The following is a 19,739-nucleotide window of genomic DNA, read 5'->3' on the forward strand; positions in this document are numbered from 1 at the left end:
CCGCCAACGCGTCAATTTTCAAATTGCGCGATAATGAACAACAATACCCATAATGTAGTGCGTCGCGTTCCCGTGATCCCTCGCGCCTGAACGTGTTTGTGCCGTAGAGCTTGATCATGGCTAGCGACGGGCCGCCGGGCTCTGAATCAAACATAGATTTTAACACATGGACTCATGGCGAGCTGCAGGCCAAACTGGCTGAGTTTGGTGCTCCTAATATGGGTGAGATAAAAACGTTTTAATAAGAGTGCTGTAGCGAAGTTTCACTCAGTTTTTTTTGTTAGTTAGCGTTAGCCGGTTAGCCTCTTATTTCCCTGTCTGATGCCCTGCAGGCCTTTAGTGCACGAAACTTCGCGCTTACGTGTGTAGTACATGTAAATATGTTTTATGAAAAGCTGTATTTGCGTTTATTCTGGTAGTTAAACACTTTTGCCTGTGAATGTCGTTAAATAGGTGTAAATTATGTCGCAGTGTGAATCTGTGCGTAAACAAGAACTGTGAACGTATTTAAATGCAGCGGTTTTACACTGCAGTCACACACTAGCACATATTAAACTCATGTAAAACCATGTTTAATTCAGTCCAGAGTTGTTTGCCATCTTCATTTATGGTTTTCTGTTCTTCAGGTCCCAGAGAGGAGCTCATAGACAGGCTGAAATCGTATGCACAGGTAAGTTATTCAGATTTAAACTGCAAATCTGATCATAACTTTTATTTCTTTGCTTGAGCGTAACATTTATTTCGTCTGCAGTCTGGGATGATCGTAACCAAGCCGAACATGTCAGGAGGAGATGACAAGGTCATGACTACGGTAGTGCTGTTTCTTTTATTGTATTTAATCACGTGTTTGTGTTTTAATTAGAACTAAGCATCACATACTTGAGAATAAAAGCATTAAAATTTGTGCTGTGTGTGTGTCAGATGCCAGGTCTGCCGCCCATGCCCCCGATGCCCTCAATGCCCCTTCCACCGGGCATGAACATGATGCAGGCCATGAATATGATGGGCGGCCCTCCACCCATCCACATGGGCATGGAGCCGCCTGGCATGATGCAGCACGACGACAGAGGCGCGCAGGTGAGAGACACTGAACTCTGTAAAAAGTTTTGCTGAGATGTAAGCTGCAGTTGTGCTGTAGATAATGGATGTTTGCAGGACTTTACTGTCAAGTTCCACTACTGTTGCTACTCAAAGTAACTACTGACAAGCTTTTCTATTAATGACTTAACTTAAATAACTTATTGTGTTGTGATGATAAATGGTCAAACACTGTTAAGAATACAATGAAATAAAGGTTTATTGTGCTCAGGTCACCTGACTGCAGTTTACATGCTGTTGTTTATAACCGTATGTGTGTGTTTAGGGTGATTCTCGGGTGATGGATGAGCAGATGAAGGAACAGGAGCTTCTAGAGCAGCAGAAACGGGTGAATGCTCACTTTTATTTACCCTGTGCTGTTGTCTTCAAAAGAATGTCTTATAACACAAACATTAACAGCTATATGAATGTGAATAATTTAAAAACATTAAAAATTGTACTGACCTTAAACTTTTGAACGGTAGTATATATACACTGCCCAGCCAAAACAAAGTCGCTGATTGGATTTTAATAGGAAAATACTTAAGAATCTATGAATGGATCATTATTACAGTGATTATTATGTTTCTAGTATGTTATATGTTTGGCAACGGATCTTTTAACTCTTAAAAATGGAGTGTAGCTTTTCATTTCTTAAACAACCATGTAGAAAGACACATCATGGCCATATTCCAGGATGACAATGTTAAGATTTATCAGGCTCAAATTGTGAAAGAATGGTTCAGAGAGCATGAAGAATCATTTTCACACATGAATTGGCACCTCTGAGTCCAGACCTTAAATTCATTGAAAGTCTTTGGGATGTGCTGGAATAGACTTTACAGAGTGCTCACCTCTTGCATTGTCAATACAAGATCTTTCTTGACCAAAAAATTATGCACCTCTTGATGGAAATAACATCACAACATTTATTTCCATCGAGAGGTGCATCATTTTTTGGTCAAGATCTTGTATTGACAATACAAGAGGTGAGCACTCTGTAAAGTCTCCTCCAGCACATCCCAAAAACTTACACTGAGGTTAAGGTCAGTGCCAATTCATGTGTGAAAATGATTCTTCATGCTCCCTCCCAACCATTCTTTCACAGTTTGAGCCTGATGAATCTTGACATTGTCATCCTGGAATATGGCCATGATGTGTCTTCCTACATGGTTGCTTAAGAAATGAAAAGCTACACACTCCATCTTTTAGGGTTAAAAGAACCGTTGCCAAACATAAAACATGCTAGAAAAAAAAAAATCACTGTAATAATGATCCATCCATAGACTCTTAAGTATTTGCCTATTAAAATCCAAACAGCGGCTTTTTTTTTGGCCGGGGCGGGCAGTGTATTTTGATCCATATTCTGTGATGTAGGTTGTGTACCTGTACAGTTTAAGGAAACCCATGATCTTTCACCTATCACATTCACTTTGATTTGGCATTTTACTTAATGTGTATTCCTTTCACTTAGTGTAAATTAGTATGAATGACTCCAAAGTTTAAAGGTCTTATAGTGAGTGTTTGTGTGTCTCTCTCTCAGGCTGCTGTGCTTCTGGAACACGAGAGGCAGCAGGAACTTGCTAAAGTCCAGCAGGGGGCAGCACCAGGCCCCAGAGGACCTGAACTGGGACCTCGACCCAACCTCCTGCCCCCCATCCCCCCTCTCAGAGGTCAGCCGCCCCATAGAGTTTATACTGGGGAAAAATATGGGAAAACACAGATTCACCATGATGCTTTCGTTAACAACTTAGTTTATGCCCAAACATCAAATCATGTCAACCTTATATCAGATCATGCTGATTGGATGTCCTGTGTTTGTATCAATATGGCTTTATCAATGTTCAGATTTCTGAAAATGAGTGCATATTTAATTAGATAATGCCTCATTTGCACATTTAAACTGAATGTTTAATAAAACTTAAATTGCAAACTTTTTTTGCATTATTTAATCAATCAACTGGGGAAGTATGGTGAAATCTATTAGTTAAATTTTTCACCCTATTCACCTGTGGTGTTGGACCTGTGGATAGTTCCCCCAAAATGAAACTTCTGTCATCCTTTACTCCCCTTCAAGTTGTTCCAAACCTGTGAGTTTCTTTCTTCTGTTAAACACAAAATAAGGTATTTCGAAGAATGATGCTAACCAGACAGTTGACGGCACCCATTGACTTCTATAGTAAAAAAAAAAAAATACTATGTAATTCAAAGGGGAACAGCAGCTGTTTGGTTATCTACGTTCTTCAAAATATCTTCCTTTATGTTCAACAGAAAAAAAGAACTTCATAAAATTTTAAAACAACTTCAGAGTGAGTAAAGAATGACAGAATATTTATTTTTGGGTGAACTATCCCTTTAAGACAACAAGACAAGAAAACGACTGTAGCCTGTAAATCTGATCTTGATCAGGGTGATTTTTACTTTAAACATTGATTTCCTCCTGTAGTTGGGACTCAAGGTGGCCCGGCCCCTCCAGGTGTTTCTGTGGTGCCCCAGTCTGCCAATCAACGGCAGAAAGTCCCGCCCCCTCCAGGAGAGGACGCCAGAGAGGTGCGAGACCCTGAAAGCCTCAGTGTGTGATCTGTTTGACTTATGAACTCAATCTCTTTACTGATCTTGACTTGTGTGTTCAGGCATGGCAGGGTGAAGATGTTGGCATTGGGCCGAAGATTCCTCAGGCTCTGGAGAAAATCCTGCAGCTGAAGGAAATGAGGCAGGAGCAGCTCAGCGTCGCCCCTACAGGTCACTAAAAGGAACTGATCGCTAATCCACAGTGTTGATTTTATGCTCAAATGCTGCCTTAATGTCACTAATGATCATATTTACGAGATGAGAGCACTTGAGCACATCAAGTCTAATTACCAGTGGGAGAAACACTGAATTTACTTTTGAGGCTTGAATTTGCAAGCTGGGGGCGTGTGAAGTAATGAACTCAATCATTGTGAAGGTTAATGCTTGTTTAGATTTAAACAGTGTTTACATTTAAACAATATAGAAATGTTGTTTAACTGATTTCTGTGGATCTTTTTATCTTTAGAGGAGGAAGATGATGATGAAGAGTCAGCAGAGATGGACATGAACAATTCTTCTGCCCGTGGATACTCGGATGAGGATGATGAAAGCGGACTTTCTAAAAAAGAAGTAGGTCACCTCACCCATTTTATCAGCATTTGCAAGGCTCTCATTGATCTATTTCTTCTGAACACTTTTACTTAATTCCTTCTCGCTTGCTTGCAGAAGAACCGCAAGCGCAGGAACAGAAAGAAGAAGAACAAGAAGAAGAAGCGGGAGCAGGAGAAGGAGCAGGAGGAGGAGAGGAAGAAAGAGGAGGGCCGCGAGAAGGAGCCCGAGGTGGAGATTGAGTACGTGACAGAGGAGCCCGCCATCTACGACCCAAACTTCATCTTCTTTAAGAGGATCTTTGAGGCGTTCAAGGTCAGAAGCTTTAGGCTTAACAGGAACTCCAGATGCTTTATTACAGGATGTCACAAAATTGTTGGCAAATGCAACATTTCCTTGGTATTTTGAGATAAGATAAACTGTACATACTGTAACTTTCAGAGCTCAACATTTCCTCCTAAGTCCAAAAATAACATTTCTTGAAACTAAACTGCAAAACGTATTTGATATGAGATAGTATGAGGAATGATGCTTATTTGGTGTTGCATTCAGATCTTTTGGTTGACCGTTTGACATCCATTCAGTTTCATTCACCTAGACTGGAATTTTAAAGACTGAAATGTTATGTTTTGATGGATGTGGCATTGAATGGCTTTCTATCACAGCTGACAGATGATGTGAAAAAGGAGAAGGAAAAAGAGCCGGAGAAGCCTGAAAAGCCAGAAATTCTTTCCTTTAAGAAGAAGGGGTTCGAGCTGGAGAAGAAAGACAGTGATGACAGTGACGAGGTGAGTTGAAGGCCACATTGAAAGTCGTCCAGCTCTTATGGTCTCCTGATGATATGCCTGTCTAACCCCTCCACTTCCTCTTTGACAGGAAACCAAGAAGGACTTGCCCAAACTGTCCAAAAAGAAACTGAGGAGAATGAACAGATTGACAGTGGCAGAGCTCAAACAGGTAACATTTATTTTATCAAAATCACCATTAAGACCACCTTAGAGTTCATAGTTTAGATTAAAATGCATATTAAATGTTGTAAATGTACTTAACAAAAAGCATAACAATATAGCATTGTAATTCAAAATTTAATAACAATTTTCGTCGCAATTACATCTTCAATGTTTACTTGGCACTCAAATAACATGGTCCAGTCATTTCAAAGTGGGAATTGTTGCTGTTTTCAGTACTAATGTTAGGTAAAATTGAATTGTCACCCTTCATAACGTTTGCCCCTTCCTCTGTCTGTCAGCTTGTAGCCCGTCCTGACGTGGTGGAGATGCACGATGTGACTGCACAGGAGCCCAAGCTGCTGGTTCACCTGAAGGCTACCAGGAACACTGTGCCCGTGCCGCGTCACTGGTGCTTCAAGAGGAAGTACCTGCAGGGAAAGAGAGGCATAGAGAAACCTCCGTTTGAGCTGCCCGAGTTCATCAGGAGAACCGGCATCCAGGAGATGAGAGAAGCCCTGCAGGAGAAGGTACTGCTTGGGTTCATATGTTTGATCAAATTTTTTTGAACAAGGGCATAAAACCAGAATGTAGCTGTTTGGATAAAGGTTATAAAGATTGAAAGTAACGTCAGTGTGCAAGACCTTTCCACTTTAAAGGGATAGTTCACCCAAGAATGAAAATTTGATGTTTATCTGCTTACCCCCAGGGCATTTAAGATGCAGGTGACTTTGTTTCTTCAGTAGAACACAAATGATGATTTTTAACTCCAACCGTTGCGGTCTGTCAGTCGTATAATGCATGTCAATGGGAACTCCATCTATAAGAGTCAAAAAAACATGCACAGACAAATCCAAATTAAACCCTGCGGCTCGTGACGACACATTGATGTCCTAAGACACGAAACGATCGGTTTGTGCGAGAAACCGAACAGTATTTATATCATTTTTTTTACCTCTAATACACCACTATGTCCAACTGCCTTGAGCATCCGGTTGGTGAGGTCTAAAAACGCGCTCCGATGACCGAAGTGATCTCTCGCGTGTATATGTCAATGAGTGCGAGCGATCGCTTCCAGCATCAGAGTGCATTCAGACCTCACACACCGGATGCCGTGCATGCGCTCAAGGCAGTTGGACATAGTGGTGTATTAGAGGTAAAAAATGATATAAATACTGTTCGGTTTCTCACACAAACCGATCGTTTCGTGTCTTAGGACATCAAAGTAAGCAGATAAACATCAAATTTTCATTTTTGGGTGAACTATCCCTTTAATATTCAATATAGTGTTCATAAAAACGGATCTGCTGACAATTAGATACATCGTTATATGGAGATATCGTGATATAAAAATGCGACACTGTGTTGTTGGTGTAAACGATATGATTTGCGATATAGAGTTAGTTTTATCCAAAGTTCAGCTTACTGTATTTATAAGGTATTATTCACCCAAAAAATATAAATTCTGTCATGTACTTCCCCTCATGTCGTTTCAAACCTATAAGATTTTTGTTTAACTTCAAAACACAAATGAAGATATATTTTATTTTTTTTATTTTTTATGAAACCTGAGATTTCTTTCCCCCATTTAATGAACTCACCATTTTTACACAATTTCTTGTGATAAGAGCTGTGATTGATTGTATTGATCATCTAAAGGAACGGCACTTCTCAAAGTGAAAGCGCAAACATCATTTAAATCACCATATCACATTTACTTTTAGTAGTATGATTATTTAAAGCATGTAAGATGGTTTATTCTTATATGTAGGTGCATTAATAGAGGGAGAGGCAGGGCATAGTGAGCACCGAGAGAGTCTGTGCATGTGCAGCTTGTCTGTGTAAGAGATCCAACGAATGCCTGCATTGAAAGCTTGAGTACTGCATGAGGAAAAAATGAAAGTTTACAGAGTTTCAGTGATATAACTACATTAAACTACTATATATGGTGTTGAATATAATGTGTAATAATGTAAAGGGGGAATATCTGTGGGTCCTGATGATGATAAAATAATAATAAAGTACTAACAATAACAAAACCTGTCTTTATTTTGGCTTAAAATATTGCGAAAGCCATGAGTTCAGTATTGCGATTTGTGTCGAATCGTGACATGAGTATATAGTTACACCACTAGCTGACAAAAAAAGCTGCTTTTTTTTTTTTTTGTCAAACATGAGCTCTGCAATTGAATAGCATTGAGCAAATCATTGTGCAGAGCGGCTCTGTATTTCTTTACCATCTTGAAATGTGCCACATGAGCTCATGAGGCTGTCGGAAGTGACACTGATGTGTGATCATTTGTTTGCTTCATCTGGCATGTCTTTGTGCTGTTTCCATATGAGATCACGCTTGAGTGATGTTTCTAATATTGTCAACCCTGTTAATTTAAACTTTAATGTTCTGGGTTGACGTATTTCCCTCTGCTGTCAGCTTTACTGACGTCTCCGTATCCCTGTAGGAAGATGCTAAAACCATGAAGACCAAAATGAGAGAGAAAGTTCGGCCCAAGATGGGGAAGATCGACATCGACTACCAGAAACTGCACGACGCCTTCTTCAAATGGCAGATCAAACCGAAGCTCACAATACACGGGGACCTGTACTATGAGGTGCGTTGGTGTTACCTGATCATTATGTCAGTTTGTTTGTTATGATGGCACTTTCTAAGAAAAAAAATAACTCTTTGCTTTTTCAGGGAAAAGAGTTTGAGACTAGGCTGAAGGAGAAGAAACCAGGCGATCTGTCTGATGAGCTGAGGGTCGCTCTCGGGATGCCCACAGGACCTGTGAGTGCTTCATCCTGCATTGCATTACACAACGAAGCTTTTCCTTTTTGAGCTGCTTTCGCAAAGCAACTGTTGTATGAAATTGCAGGAGAGCTTTTCATGCACTAGGTGTTTATGTAATTTCTTCTAATTTTAGCTGCTTTTTCACGTTTATCTCGGCAGAACTCTCATAAAGTTCCTCCGCCGTGGCTGATCGCCATGCAGAGATATGGACCTCCACCCTCCTACCCCAACCTGAAGATCCCTGGCCTCAATGCCCCCATCCCAGAGGTACACACACTCGGGGAAAAAATGTTGAGGAATGTTACTTTCATAAGTAACACTTTTTCCTATACATGCCTAAATCCTTGTAAAATTAACTATTTGTCACTTTTTAATGGAAAGTATTAGATGCTTTTCCTTTTTTTCTCTTTTTTAAATGGTAGTGTAATTGGCTTGCAGGGTTTTAATTTACATTTATTACATTTTTGAAAATTATAGTGTTGGGGAAAGTAATGTATTACATTATTGCACTACTCCCTAAAAATGTTGTTGGTTACTTTTTATGTAAAGTTATGTGTTGTTACTTTTGCATTACTTTTTCTAGTCTGGGCTGGGTTTGTTTGTCTTTTTTTTTTTTTTTTTTTTTATATTCTTAAAAACACCCAAGAGTTCTATGTTTGGCAAATGTAAAGGACTTTTTACAAGTGAAATGGATATAGCCTAGGTGCACAAGATGGCGCCGGTGAGCTGCGGCGATGCGAGTGTGGGCATAGTTGCTTCTATTTATGCTCAGTTTGAAACTATTTCTTAGGCTAGAAAAATATTGTTTGAGAGTGTGAGCTCTATTAAATATTTAAAAGTTCATTAGTCAATTAAGTTAGGAAGTTCATTAATTGTGTGGCACCACCAGTGTTGGGTAAGTTACTTCAAAAAAGTAATTAATTACTAATTACATCATCAATGTTGTATTTAAAATACTTTTCTAATTACTCTGTCTGAAAAGTAATTTAATTACTCAATAAGTAACTTACTAATTATTTCTTAAAATCCCTATAAACCTTGACCAGATAGACAATAGAAAGGAAACTCTTTTAATAATTTAGTCAAACATGGAATAGTTTAGCCTTTTATAGCTTTTTAAAACTTTATTAAAACATATATTATAATACTTTTTATTTACTTTATAATACTTTAAATAATTTAGTAACAAATAGGGATGTCACTATACCAAAAATCTAGTAGTCGGTACTGATACCACCAAAAGTGCACAATACTCGATACCAAAGTCGATACCACGGTAAAAATATATAAAAATACAAATAAAACAATGCAATTTTTTTTTTTTTTTTTTTTTTTTTCCCCAGGAAGGTCTAGTAGTAGTAAGTAAAAATACCACAGAAATTGAAAAATCAAATAAAATAACTCTGCATAGTCATAACTGTATAAATTAAATATAGATTAATCCTTATTAAAGCTTTTCTTTTGTTGTTTGATTATTATTTATAATACAGACAGCCAATAGTAGACAGTAGCATGTTTTAAAGACTGCTGTCACTAAGACCTAATGGACGGAGACAATATGCTGTTACACATGCTGTTCATATTCACATAACCAACGCGAATATACGCCAAGACAGGCATTTTGACATAACTGTGTTTATTTGAACATTTGTGTAATAAACCACGAAAATTGGACACTCGCGAGAGGCGGCTATGTGTGTGCGCTTTGGTTGAGATCGCACTGACTGAAGACCGTCTCTCAGAGAGCGCGCGCAGTTTTTTTTTCTCTCTAGGACATAGCTTACGTTTTACCCTAATGTTCTTGCCTACCTGTGTCAAAACAGTGAAGTAATATTTCCATTCTGTAAAACAGCCACTCGCTTCTGCCCACATCTTTAGACAGCGACTACGCAGCCAACTGGTTCGAAGTTGCGAACTCACGCGCAACTGCACTACAGCTAATGATTTTAAAGAGGCGTTCACTTTTACCTTTAGACGACAAATTTAGATTTTAAATTCAATATTGATTTAAACAGAACCGTTAAACTAATTTACAGTATGTAACACAAGTACATTATAAGTAACTGTAATTAAATTACCTAAAATTGAACAGAAATCCCTTACTTTACTTTTACAGTGGATAAGTAATTTAATTACAGTAATGCGTTACACCCAACACTGGGCACCACTGTGTAGTTTGCCTGCATCATGCAATTGTTATTTTTCACAATTTATATAAAATTATGCAAATGCTTCCAGCAGTGATATGCAAAACTCTGATCCGTCATGTTTGATTAGAGGAACCTCTTATGAGGAAGGAAGAGATTTTCCAATTGATTTAGTCAGTAATTAGAGGTAAAGTAATGATGATCTAACAACAAATACGCATCATTCTCCATTAGAGGATCTGATTAACACAATATGATCATGAAAAACTGTTATATAATCTAAATGTGATGGGCATCATGAGTGTAATGTTCATATAAAGCTGAGATGTTCATACTGAGGTCTGTGTCTCTTTCAGAGCTGTTCGTTCGGGTATCATGCCGGCGGGTGGGGAAAACCTCCTGTGGATGAGACAGGAAAACCGCTGTACGGAGATGTGTTCGGAACCAACTCCATAGACTTCCAGGTGAGGACACAAAATTAGTTGCACATTTAAGCACAAATGGTTGTCTCATATTGTGAATATAGTCACATTTAAACCGCATTGTTAAGCACAACATGCTAGGGAACAACTGTTTGCGTGATATAACAACCTCTTAAAGCAAAATGGCTTATTGATTTTTATAAAACTGTTGATACAGAAAATAATTAAGGATTCAAGTTTTCATAAAATGTAATTTAAGCAAAACTTATTACAAGTCATCCTTCGTCAAAAACAGGGTTTCCCAAACCCATGGGATTCATGAGTTGATGAAAAGCTAATAGTTAATAGTTTAAAAAAGATGACATTTTATTTTTCCTGCATTAACCAACATCTGAGAACCACAAAACTCAGCGCATGTTTAATTGAAATATTAACTTCAAATCTCAGGATGTCTTCAAGTAAATATTTTGTCAAAAGTGCTCGGCTGATAGTTGACACTGTTATTGAACTGATTTGAAACAATACTGATCTAAAACTAAAGCTTGACAGCTTAAATTGATTTCATTTCATAATTGATGAATTATGCAGCATTAACACTGTTACACTCCTGTTTTATTAATGTGGAGCTGCTTTGAAACAATCTGTATTGTATTAAGTGCCTAATAAATAAATGTGACTTGACTTCATTCTGTTGTTTGTCTGATGATGTTGACAGGCCAAAGCAGAGGAAGAGGAAGTAGACCGAACCCCGTGGGGTGAACTGGAGCCATCTGATGAGGAATCATCTGAGGAGGAAGAGGAGGAGGAGAGCGACGAAGACAAACCAGATGAAACGGGTTTCTTCACACCTGCAGACAGGTGCCGATTCATCTCAATGATTCAAACTGTCTCCAGCACTGATTCACTTGCATGTGTTTAAGACATGACTGTTTCTTCTCATTGTTGTTACAGCGGTTTGATCACTCCGGGCGGCTTCTCCTCCGTTCCTGCCGGCATGGAAACTCCAGAGCTCATTGAGCTCAGGAAGAAGAAGATCGAAGAGATCATGGACGGGTGAGTGTCTGAAAATATGAATGTATGTGAGGAGCAGAGCCTAATTTAAGGCCTTAAAATCTATTGCTCTTCCATCTATCTAACCCTGTAAAGCCTCACATATAAAATGGTCAGAAAAATCTATTTTTATTGACCCTTTAGAGAGAATCTTAACAAAAAACATGTTTGTTTTTTTTTAAATAAAAAAAAAATCAGGCTTTTATGCCTTATAAAATGAGAATATGGAGCTCATACTTGGAGGAAAAAACATCTAAATATTTATTCAGAGGCCCAAATTGCAAAAAATGTGATTTGTTGCAGATGCTGATATTTATAGGGCCAAAAAGTAAGAAGTAAATTCTGCTACTTGTAATGTGTAATTCAATGAGATCTTGCATAAAATGCATATAAAGATCAGTCGTCATTCTATATCTGCCAATGATGTCTTAGTAAGATGAAATTAAAATTAGTGTTATGATCAGAGCTCTGTAGTTTTAAAACATAATGCAGTGCAATACTACAGTGATGAACAAATAAATCTTCCTCTGATGTTCATATTTGAGATTCACATTTTAACATGATTATTCTAAAAAAAATGTCTGGATAAACCTAAACTGCTTCAGTCCAGTAAGTGCTCATCTTGAAATATTAATAGCAATTTAAAAGTTATTCTTATGTTTACTTTATAAAAATCAATAGATTTCACAGCAAAAAGACATGTGAACCACAAGCTGAAGGTGGATATTTTTACATTTATACTAAAAGGCCTAAAAAGTATAAACTATCAAACAGACGACGGTTTTATTAAAAAAAAGTGCACTGTGACTATTGCACTGTTTATAGCTCCAAGCCCCATAAGGCACATTGACTGGACTGCAATTTAATTTGTAACTCCATTAGTGCTGCAGAACCTCATTTTAATCTTGCCAATAAACTTGCAATTACATTTGCACCTAATGTGTGGTGTAGTGGTTTAAGATGTGGGCTGTTCACCAGAAGCTTGTAAGTTTGAGCTCTGCAAGTGCTGATTCGTGAACTCTCACAGTTTCTCCTCGAGCACTTAAGAGAAAAGCATCTGATAAATCGCTGCTTATTTAACACTTGTGCTTGTTTTTGCTTTCAGGAACGAGACGCCTCAGCTGTTCACGGTGCTTCCGGAGAGGAGAACAGGACCGGTCGGGGCTGCTATGATGGCGTCCACACACATCTACGACATGACTGCGGTACGACTATGCGAGAGATGGTTGTGTGTGTCACAAGCCATGTTTTCATCCACCTATTTTTATGCAAATTTTGTTTGTTTCATCTTCCACTCTGAGACGCAAGTCATTTTGATGTAAGAAAATAGAGCCACAGTGGCTTCCCCAATTGCAGCAACTTCCATTTTTATTACACATATTTTGTGCCTAAGATAACAGATTGTATTTTTACAGATATTGTGTTTTTTGGACTGAAAAGAGCTCCTGCAACTATCTTGTGACACCAATGCCACATTTAAATATGAAGTGTTACATTGGTTGTTGGATTATGTTGACAAATGTACAGATCATTTAGTCAAACTGATATATAAATAGTATTTATAACACAACCTTATTATTTGGAATGGTTTATTTTAGTCTTTTTGAATGGAAGTTCCCTTAACCATCCATAATTTAAAACACAGCAGACTCATTCAGAAAAGGGTGGATAAGAAAGTTACAGGACCAAAGATGCACACGTTCACTCATACATTTAAACCTAAAATATTGTTAATTAAAAACAATTGACTCATTATGCATCATCATCCCATTGATATTTTCAAAAACAAAACCAGATGCTTGAGATGAGACATGAGATGAATCAGTGCTTACTGAGCCAAACGATTTTTTTTTTTTATTATTATTTTTTTTTTTCTCAATAGTAATCATTTCGCCTCTGGTGTTTTACACGGTCGCAGCCAGACAACATCTGTCTCATATCCCAGAGTTCTCTGTGTAGTCGATTTAGACGTCTAGGTGGCAGATAACCTTTAGAGGCCTCTGATAACAGAGCGCTGACTTCACATGTCTCCATCAGATCTGCATCTCATTTCTCACAGCCATCACATGCAAATGACTCCATCCATATGGGACTCGTTTGCATTTAAAACGACAGCGAGAATATAAACGATCGCAAGTGTCACAGTGATGCGCAGAAGCGAACAGCTGGGCGGATATGATGGTGTGTGTCATGCGGTGGTAGAAATGTCAGCTATATAGTGTTAATGCCACTGCACCGAATGTGAAATGAATGAGATTTGTCATCTTTGGCTTGATCAGTTGGGGTTTATAAGACAATTAATATTCAGTATAGTAGTGGCCAAAAGTGATGTCTGGAGGGGATATTTGCTTTTAATAACTCTACAAGTACAATTAAACCAAAATAAGAGAATCCCCCGTATTTAATATTTTAAATACGAGGGAAGAGCAAAACACTAATTTGACATGTTTCATCACAAATAAAACAATAGACTCCAAGCACAACTATGCATTATGCTTAATTTTTTTATATAATTTGAATAATGGTGAGGATGACTTTTGTTTTTTTCCCTAGGCCGGACATCACTTGAGTTTCCGAATGCATCGCGATTCTCTCTTGAATCGATTCTGAGCTTAGTTTTTAACAGCAGATGGTGCTCTAGGCTAGTTTTTAACCGCATGCTCAAAAGCTCAGGAAGAAGAGCGTTTGTGCGTTCAGTCTGAGGATGTATTTGCACCTATGATGCAAGATTAATGTAAACAGCCCGCTGCAAACACCCTTGTAATTCGCTTCAACCTTTTCGAACTTTATGAATAATTATTTTATAGAAGGTTCTGGTGGTGTGTGTAAGGAATTGGAAGCAAGCAGAGTACGGCTGTTTCTAAAGTACACAGTGCCATCTGCTGTTAAAAACGAAGTTCAGTATCGATTCGAGAGAGAATCGCAATGCATTCGGAAAATATCAAAATCGATCCAGAATCATTTCTTGATTCGCGATGCATCGATTTATTGTCCAAGCCTTAAGTAATACTGTTGTCTTCAGTAGAGCTGCTTATAGCTGAATCGAACTAGTTTCATAATTGATTATCTTTATTGAACTGAATCAACACTGAATTGACTTGAACTGAATGACACTTGTCTTCTGTATGCCTGCTTTACCATAGAATTTGAATTTCATAATTGATAAATTTTACATGAACACTGTTATTTTCCTGTTTATTACTGCGAACTGGCTAGCATAAAGTGCTATATAAATAAATGTGACTTGTATCTATCATGTTTTCTTGCTACTTCCCCTCTCATTTTGTCTTGCTCTCCTCCGTCATTGATCCAGGCGGTGACAAGCCGTAAGGGCGGAGTCTCAGCGCTGGGCGGAGACTCTCAGGCTGTGGAAGTGGCTCTGGCCCCAGAGGAGCTGGAGTTGGACCCCATGGCCATGACGCAGAAGTACGAGGAGCACGTCAGGGAGCAGCAGGCGCAGGTGGAGAAAGAAGACTTCAGCGACATGGTGGCCGAACACGCGGCCAAACAGAAGGTGAGTTGAGATGGATCAGTTCAGTGATTGGAGGATCTGAAATACTGCAGCCAATCACAAGTGCTCCAGTTTAACTGCAGCAAAAGTGTTCAGATCATATATCACTGCAAAAACAAAGAAACAAGTTATCTTGCATTATTACATTAAATATAGCTAGATTTTTTTTTTTTTTTTTGTCCTCCAAATTTCTATGATCATTCTTATATTTTATTATTATTATTATTATTATTATTATTATTATATTCAAACTGAGGCTAAATGTGCTTAATTACACCAAAATCGCAATCCTAAATAGACTTTGTTGTCTTTATGCCACATTTTTGTAACTTTTCACATTTTGATTTTTGGATGTATATAACCTTGCATGATATTGAAAAGTTTTGCAGAGGTTACTATGTAATAAAATAAAGAATTTTAGAATCGCAATATTAAAGAGGAAACATGTCTTTATTAAATGGGGCACAATAAAAATACAGTTGCTCTAGGAGAGCCACTTTAAATGCAGCTGATAAAATAAGATGTTTTATGAACCATCTTTGTTTGTCTTATTTATAAATGGTTAGCGTGTTTCCTAAAATATTTCTCTCCTCTATTCCTCGCAGCAAAAGAAACGCAAGGCACAGCCGCAGGATACACGCTCTGGAGCAAAGAAGTACAAAGAGTTCAAGTTTTAGCCCTGCCGAGAGCCGTGGGGGACCAGCGATACTCATCCTTCATTTCTTATTCTTTTTATCTGCTGATAATGTGTAGAAGCACACTTGTGTTTGTACGTAACATTACAGTGAGTGGCGTTTTTCATTTATGCTCAATGTTTTTGTAAATAAAATGGCAGTCCATGACAAGCTGTTGCTACAGTGTTTTATTTAACAATTCATTCACTTTTTTAGGTTTAACCGTTCAAGCAACTTGCTTATGTAGTTCTAGTTTGTTTGGTTTCATCTGAAATATGTTGTATTTATATGCAGCGTTTGTCCTAGAAATCCTGGAAATATCAGTTTAAAATGGCATTCTAGGAGTAGGAAAGTCATTTTAAAATGTAAATTTATATTACAGAAATTTTAACAATGACAAACATTTTTGTAGTTTTTTAGAAATTAATCTTTGTGAGTGTTAACTTTAACATGATTTTAAAAAAACCTTAGTCATTAACCTCAAACTACTGGAAATATTGTGGTATTCATTGTTCTGTTTGCCTGCTATCTGAATAGGGTTTTTATTTACATAAAAATTAGTGGGGTTTTTTTCTAAATGGCTTGATGCATTTGAGGTCTGCATTGACACGCTCAGGCCAGCAGGGGGAAAGCGAGAGGCCTGTCAGGAAGTCTTGCCGTCACCTGATGTCTGGGATTTGGTTTGACCTACATAAAACTTTCACTGCCACTTGACCTCAGCCAAGAGCAAACAAACACTCAAATATGCTTTCTCAGACAACACACTCATTTCCCTCGAAACACGCCGTCTGAATGAGCTGAAACATGCTACACCGATGGGAAAGATGCGGTTTGTCACATTCCAGACTTCTTCCGAACAGTGACTTCATTTTAAGTGCTCCAATATCATCTCAGCCCTTCTATTGTTTTGTGGTTTCAGCTGAGTAAGACATGAATGATTCCTGAAATAAATCTTGTTCAGGACGGTGTGCTGTTGAAGCGGGTTTTGCACAGCAGTCACGCTCACATTTCCTTATGGGAGAACATTTCTGCAACAGAAAAAAATGCTTTGGGAAATCAGTTATGAAAAAAAAAGTCATAATTCCGACATAAAAAAATCTGACACAAGACACTAAATCAAATATGACAGTAGAAATGATTAAAACAATTATGGCAGTTGAAATTATGAGCTAAATCATTTGACATAGGTATATATTATATAAGTCATAATTAACTTTTTTGCATTGTCATAATTTCACATTTTTATCATAATTTTAACTTTTTGTTAATTATGACACTCTCATAATTTCAATTTTTTTTTTTTTTGTATGACTAATGATTGACTTTATCTCATAATTACAACTTTTTCTCAATTATGATTTAGTATCTCAATTTTAACATTTTATGTCATGGTTGACTCATAATTTTGACATATGATTCTTTAAGATCATAAAAGCATGACAAAAAAGTCTAAATTTCAACTTATATCAATAATTTCATTTTAGTATCATAATTTTGGCTTATGTCATGATTGACTATCTCATAATTTTCACTTGTCATAATTTTGATTTTTGTTAATTATGGCAATCTCATAATTTCAACTTTTATCAAATTTATGACTCAATTTTGACATTTCATGTCATTGTTGACTTTTTATCTCAGAATTTTGACTCATTATTTTTTTGAGATCACAACATTCAAGTCAAAATTATTAAATTAAGTCAATCATGACATAAAGTCCAAATGATATGACATCTCATAATTTCAACTTTTTATGTCAGAATTTTTACTTATGTCAATTATGACTTAATGTCACAATTTCATCTTATCTCATCATTTTGACTCCTCATGTCATGACTGACTTTTTATCTCATAATTTTAACTTTTTTATCAGAATTATGACATCTCAATTTTGACATTTTATGTCATGGTTTACTATTTATGACTTTGTGTCGTAATTTCATCTTAGTAACTCAGAATTTTGACTTTAATATCATAATTATTACTTTTTATGTCATTATTATGATTTACCAAAGCATGATTTTTTCTTTATGTAGCAAAAATGGCATTCCATATACTTCAAATAAAATCTAAACAGACTAACTTTTCATATTCTTAGACTTTAAAGAGCAGCACTACACTTTTGCATGTCTAAAATTGTGATTCAAACCAGTAAATCCAGCGTTTTCAAAGCCAGCTTGTAATGACTCAACTAATTAGCGGTTTGATTTGAATATCCACAGGCGTAGGTGCTTACCTTCCGTTTCAATTGTACAACATCGTCAGCGTCCTTCAGGCTGCACTCATTAAAAGATGAAGTCATAAACACAACGAAAGCTGGAGGCTCACACACACACACACACACACACACACACACACACGCTTCTCTCAGGAGAAGCCCAGCTGTGTCATGCATTGGTCAGCATCAGCCGGGTCGTGTTTCTCCATCAGACGCCCACAGGGGTTAATGAGTCTGATAAATATAGATGTGCTTTCATCACCAGCCTCCGCATGGGTTTCCCACTGCCTGCTTACTGGACAAATAATATCCTATTTGCCTAGAACTGTGTGACTAAACAACTATTTTAAACGTGAGAAAATGTGAAAAAAGTGAGAAAAACACTTTTAAAGGTGCAGTAAGCGACTTCTGAGAAACACTGTTGATATTTGAAATCAACCCAAACAAACACTCCTTCATTGCTCCACCCACAAAAGACATAAACACGCAATTGATGTCTCTTCATCATTGCAGAAGCGAAAAATAAAGCGAAAATGACAAACAAACGACAAGAAAGAACAAACAATGAACATACAGTACACAATAGTATATACAAGCAAGATATGGTTGTTAGTCGCCAGCTCCAGACAAAAAATGACACTCAAAACTGTAGTTACTAGAGCTAAAATTACAACAACAGCATATCTTAGTTCTGTGAAACAGCAAAACCAACCTCAGCAACCTTTTGTAATGTCTCTCAAGCCCACTTAATTTTTTTTTTATGCGTGCACTAGTGTGTGCGCACAGTCAAACGCACGGCCTTGCAAACTTCATTTGACTCGTACGCGTACACAGGTGTTCGACCCATGCACAGTTCTGAGCAATCCCTTGCCACAAGTTACAACCCATATAACTATCTTTGTTTTCTTTGACTACCTTGTGAATCGACAGCCCCAGGGCACGGTTGCCACCTTGTGGCTACACTAATTACTGCAAAAAAAAAAAATTAATGTGCACGTGCGACCCGCGAATACAAAGTATGCACGGTTACAAAAATCTGGCTGTGCTTGTACAGTACATGTGCACTCTTCTGATGATGAAATTCACATCACGCAGACTGTACGCTGAATCTCGTGTACGAGTAAAAAGTGAAGTATAATTTTTTGACTTCAGCTATAGCTGCACGATTCTTAATAAAATGAGAATAACTATTTATTGGTTTCAAATAGAGATCATAGAGATCGGAATTCTCCCACGATTCTGAATAGACAACTAAACAAAATAACATGTAATTTACTAGAGGTTCTGACAAAATATTAATTGCTGGACTCTAATTGCTGGAAAAAATATTTAATTAATTTGAATGAATTATTTAATTATTTATTTTTAGGATATAAACACTGATTTCTATCGCTATCGTATAAATCCAGTGTTTATATCCTAACTGTAAAATTTTATCTCAGTACTTCTGTGATAATTTGAATATTGGTAACAGAAATAACTACTGGTTCAATACTGCTCTCTCTGGCTTAGTGCGGGAGCACAAACATAGATTTCAATGTTCCGGTAGGATTTTACGAATCATTGTCATTAATAATTAGATCACGTGGGTGTCTGAATCTAGATCGCGATCTTTTTATGATTAATCGTGCAGCTCTAGCTTCAGCCATCTCTCTTTCCACAATCTTTCTTCAAATCTCCCTCTTTCTCTCTCTCCTCCCCCATCATGAATAGACACGCCCCCTACTGCTGATTGGCTACAAGTGTGTTGTACTGCTCAGTCCAATCCACTTTTGAACCGCGTTT

General features: G+C 37.4%; 1 protein-coding gene across 1 annotated transcript; it reads left to right on the forward strand.

Moving 5' to 3' along the window:
* Positions 1-53: 53 nt before the first annotated feature.
* sf3b2 (splicing factor 3b, subunit 2) lies at positions 54-15,907 on the forward strand. The gene is made up of 22 exons (XM_051900333.1): positions 54-222; positions 627-670; positions 752-811; positions 922-1,077; positions 1,364-1,426; positions 2,621-2,750; positions 3,524-3,627; positions 3,711-3,819; positions 4,115-4,218; positions 4,315-4,512; positions 4,863-4,985; positions 5,074-5,154; positions 5,447-5,674; positions 7,604-7,753; positions 7,840-7,929; positions 8,092-8,199; positions 10,436-10,543; positions 11,217-11,359; positions 11,453-11,554; positions 12,657-12,756; positions 14,865-15,065; positions 15,668-15,907. The coding sequence occupies exons 1-22, from the start codon at positions 117-119 to the stop codon at positions 15,737-15,739; spliced, it is 2,580 nt and encodes an 859-aa protein (XP_051756293.1). The 5' UTR covers positions 54-116; the 3' UTR covers positions 15,740-15,907.
* Positions 15,908-19,739: the final 3,832 nt, after the last annotated feature.

Source organism: Ctenopharyngodon idella, chromosome 7, assembly GCF_019924925.1.
Source record: "Ctenopharyngodon idella isolate HZGC_01 chromosome 7, HZGC01, whole genome shotgun sequence".
NCBI lineage: Eukaryota > Metazoa > Chordata > Actinopteri > Cypriniformes > Xenocyprididae > Ctenopharyngodon > Ctenopharyngodon idella.

What these genes read in the sequence shown, in the direction of transcription:
- sf3b2 (XM_051900333.1), top strand. Translation starts at nt 117, where the DNA reads ATGGCTAGCGACGGGCCGCCGGGCTCTGAATCAAACATAGATTTTAAC. An exon ending in GGATCTTTGAGGCGTTCAAG is followed by an intron (nt 4,513 to 4,862) that starts GTCAGAAGCTTT and finishes TTTCTATCACAG; the next exon opens with CTGACAGATGATGTGAAAAA. An exon ending in TTCTTCACACCTGCAGACAG is followed by an intron (nt 11,360 to 11,452) that starts GTGCCGATTCAT and finishes TTGTTGTTACAG; the next exon opens with CGGTTTGATCACTCCGGGCG.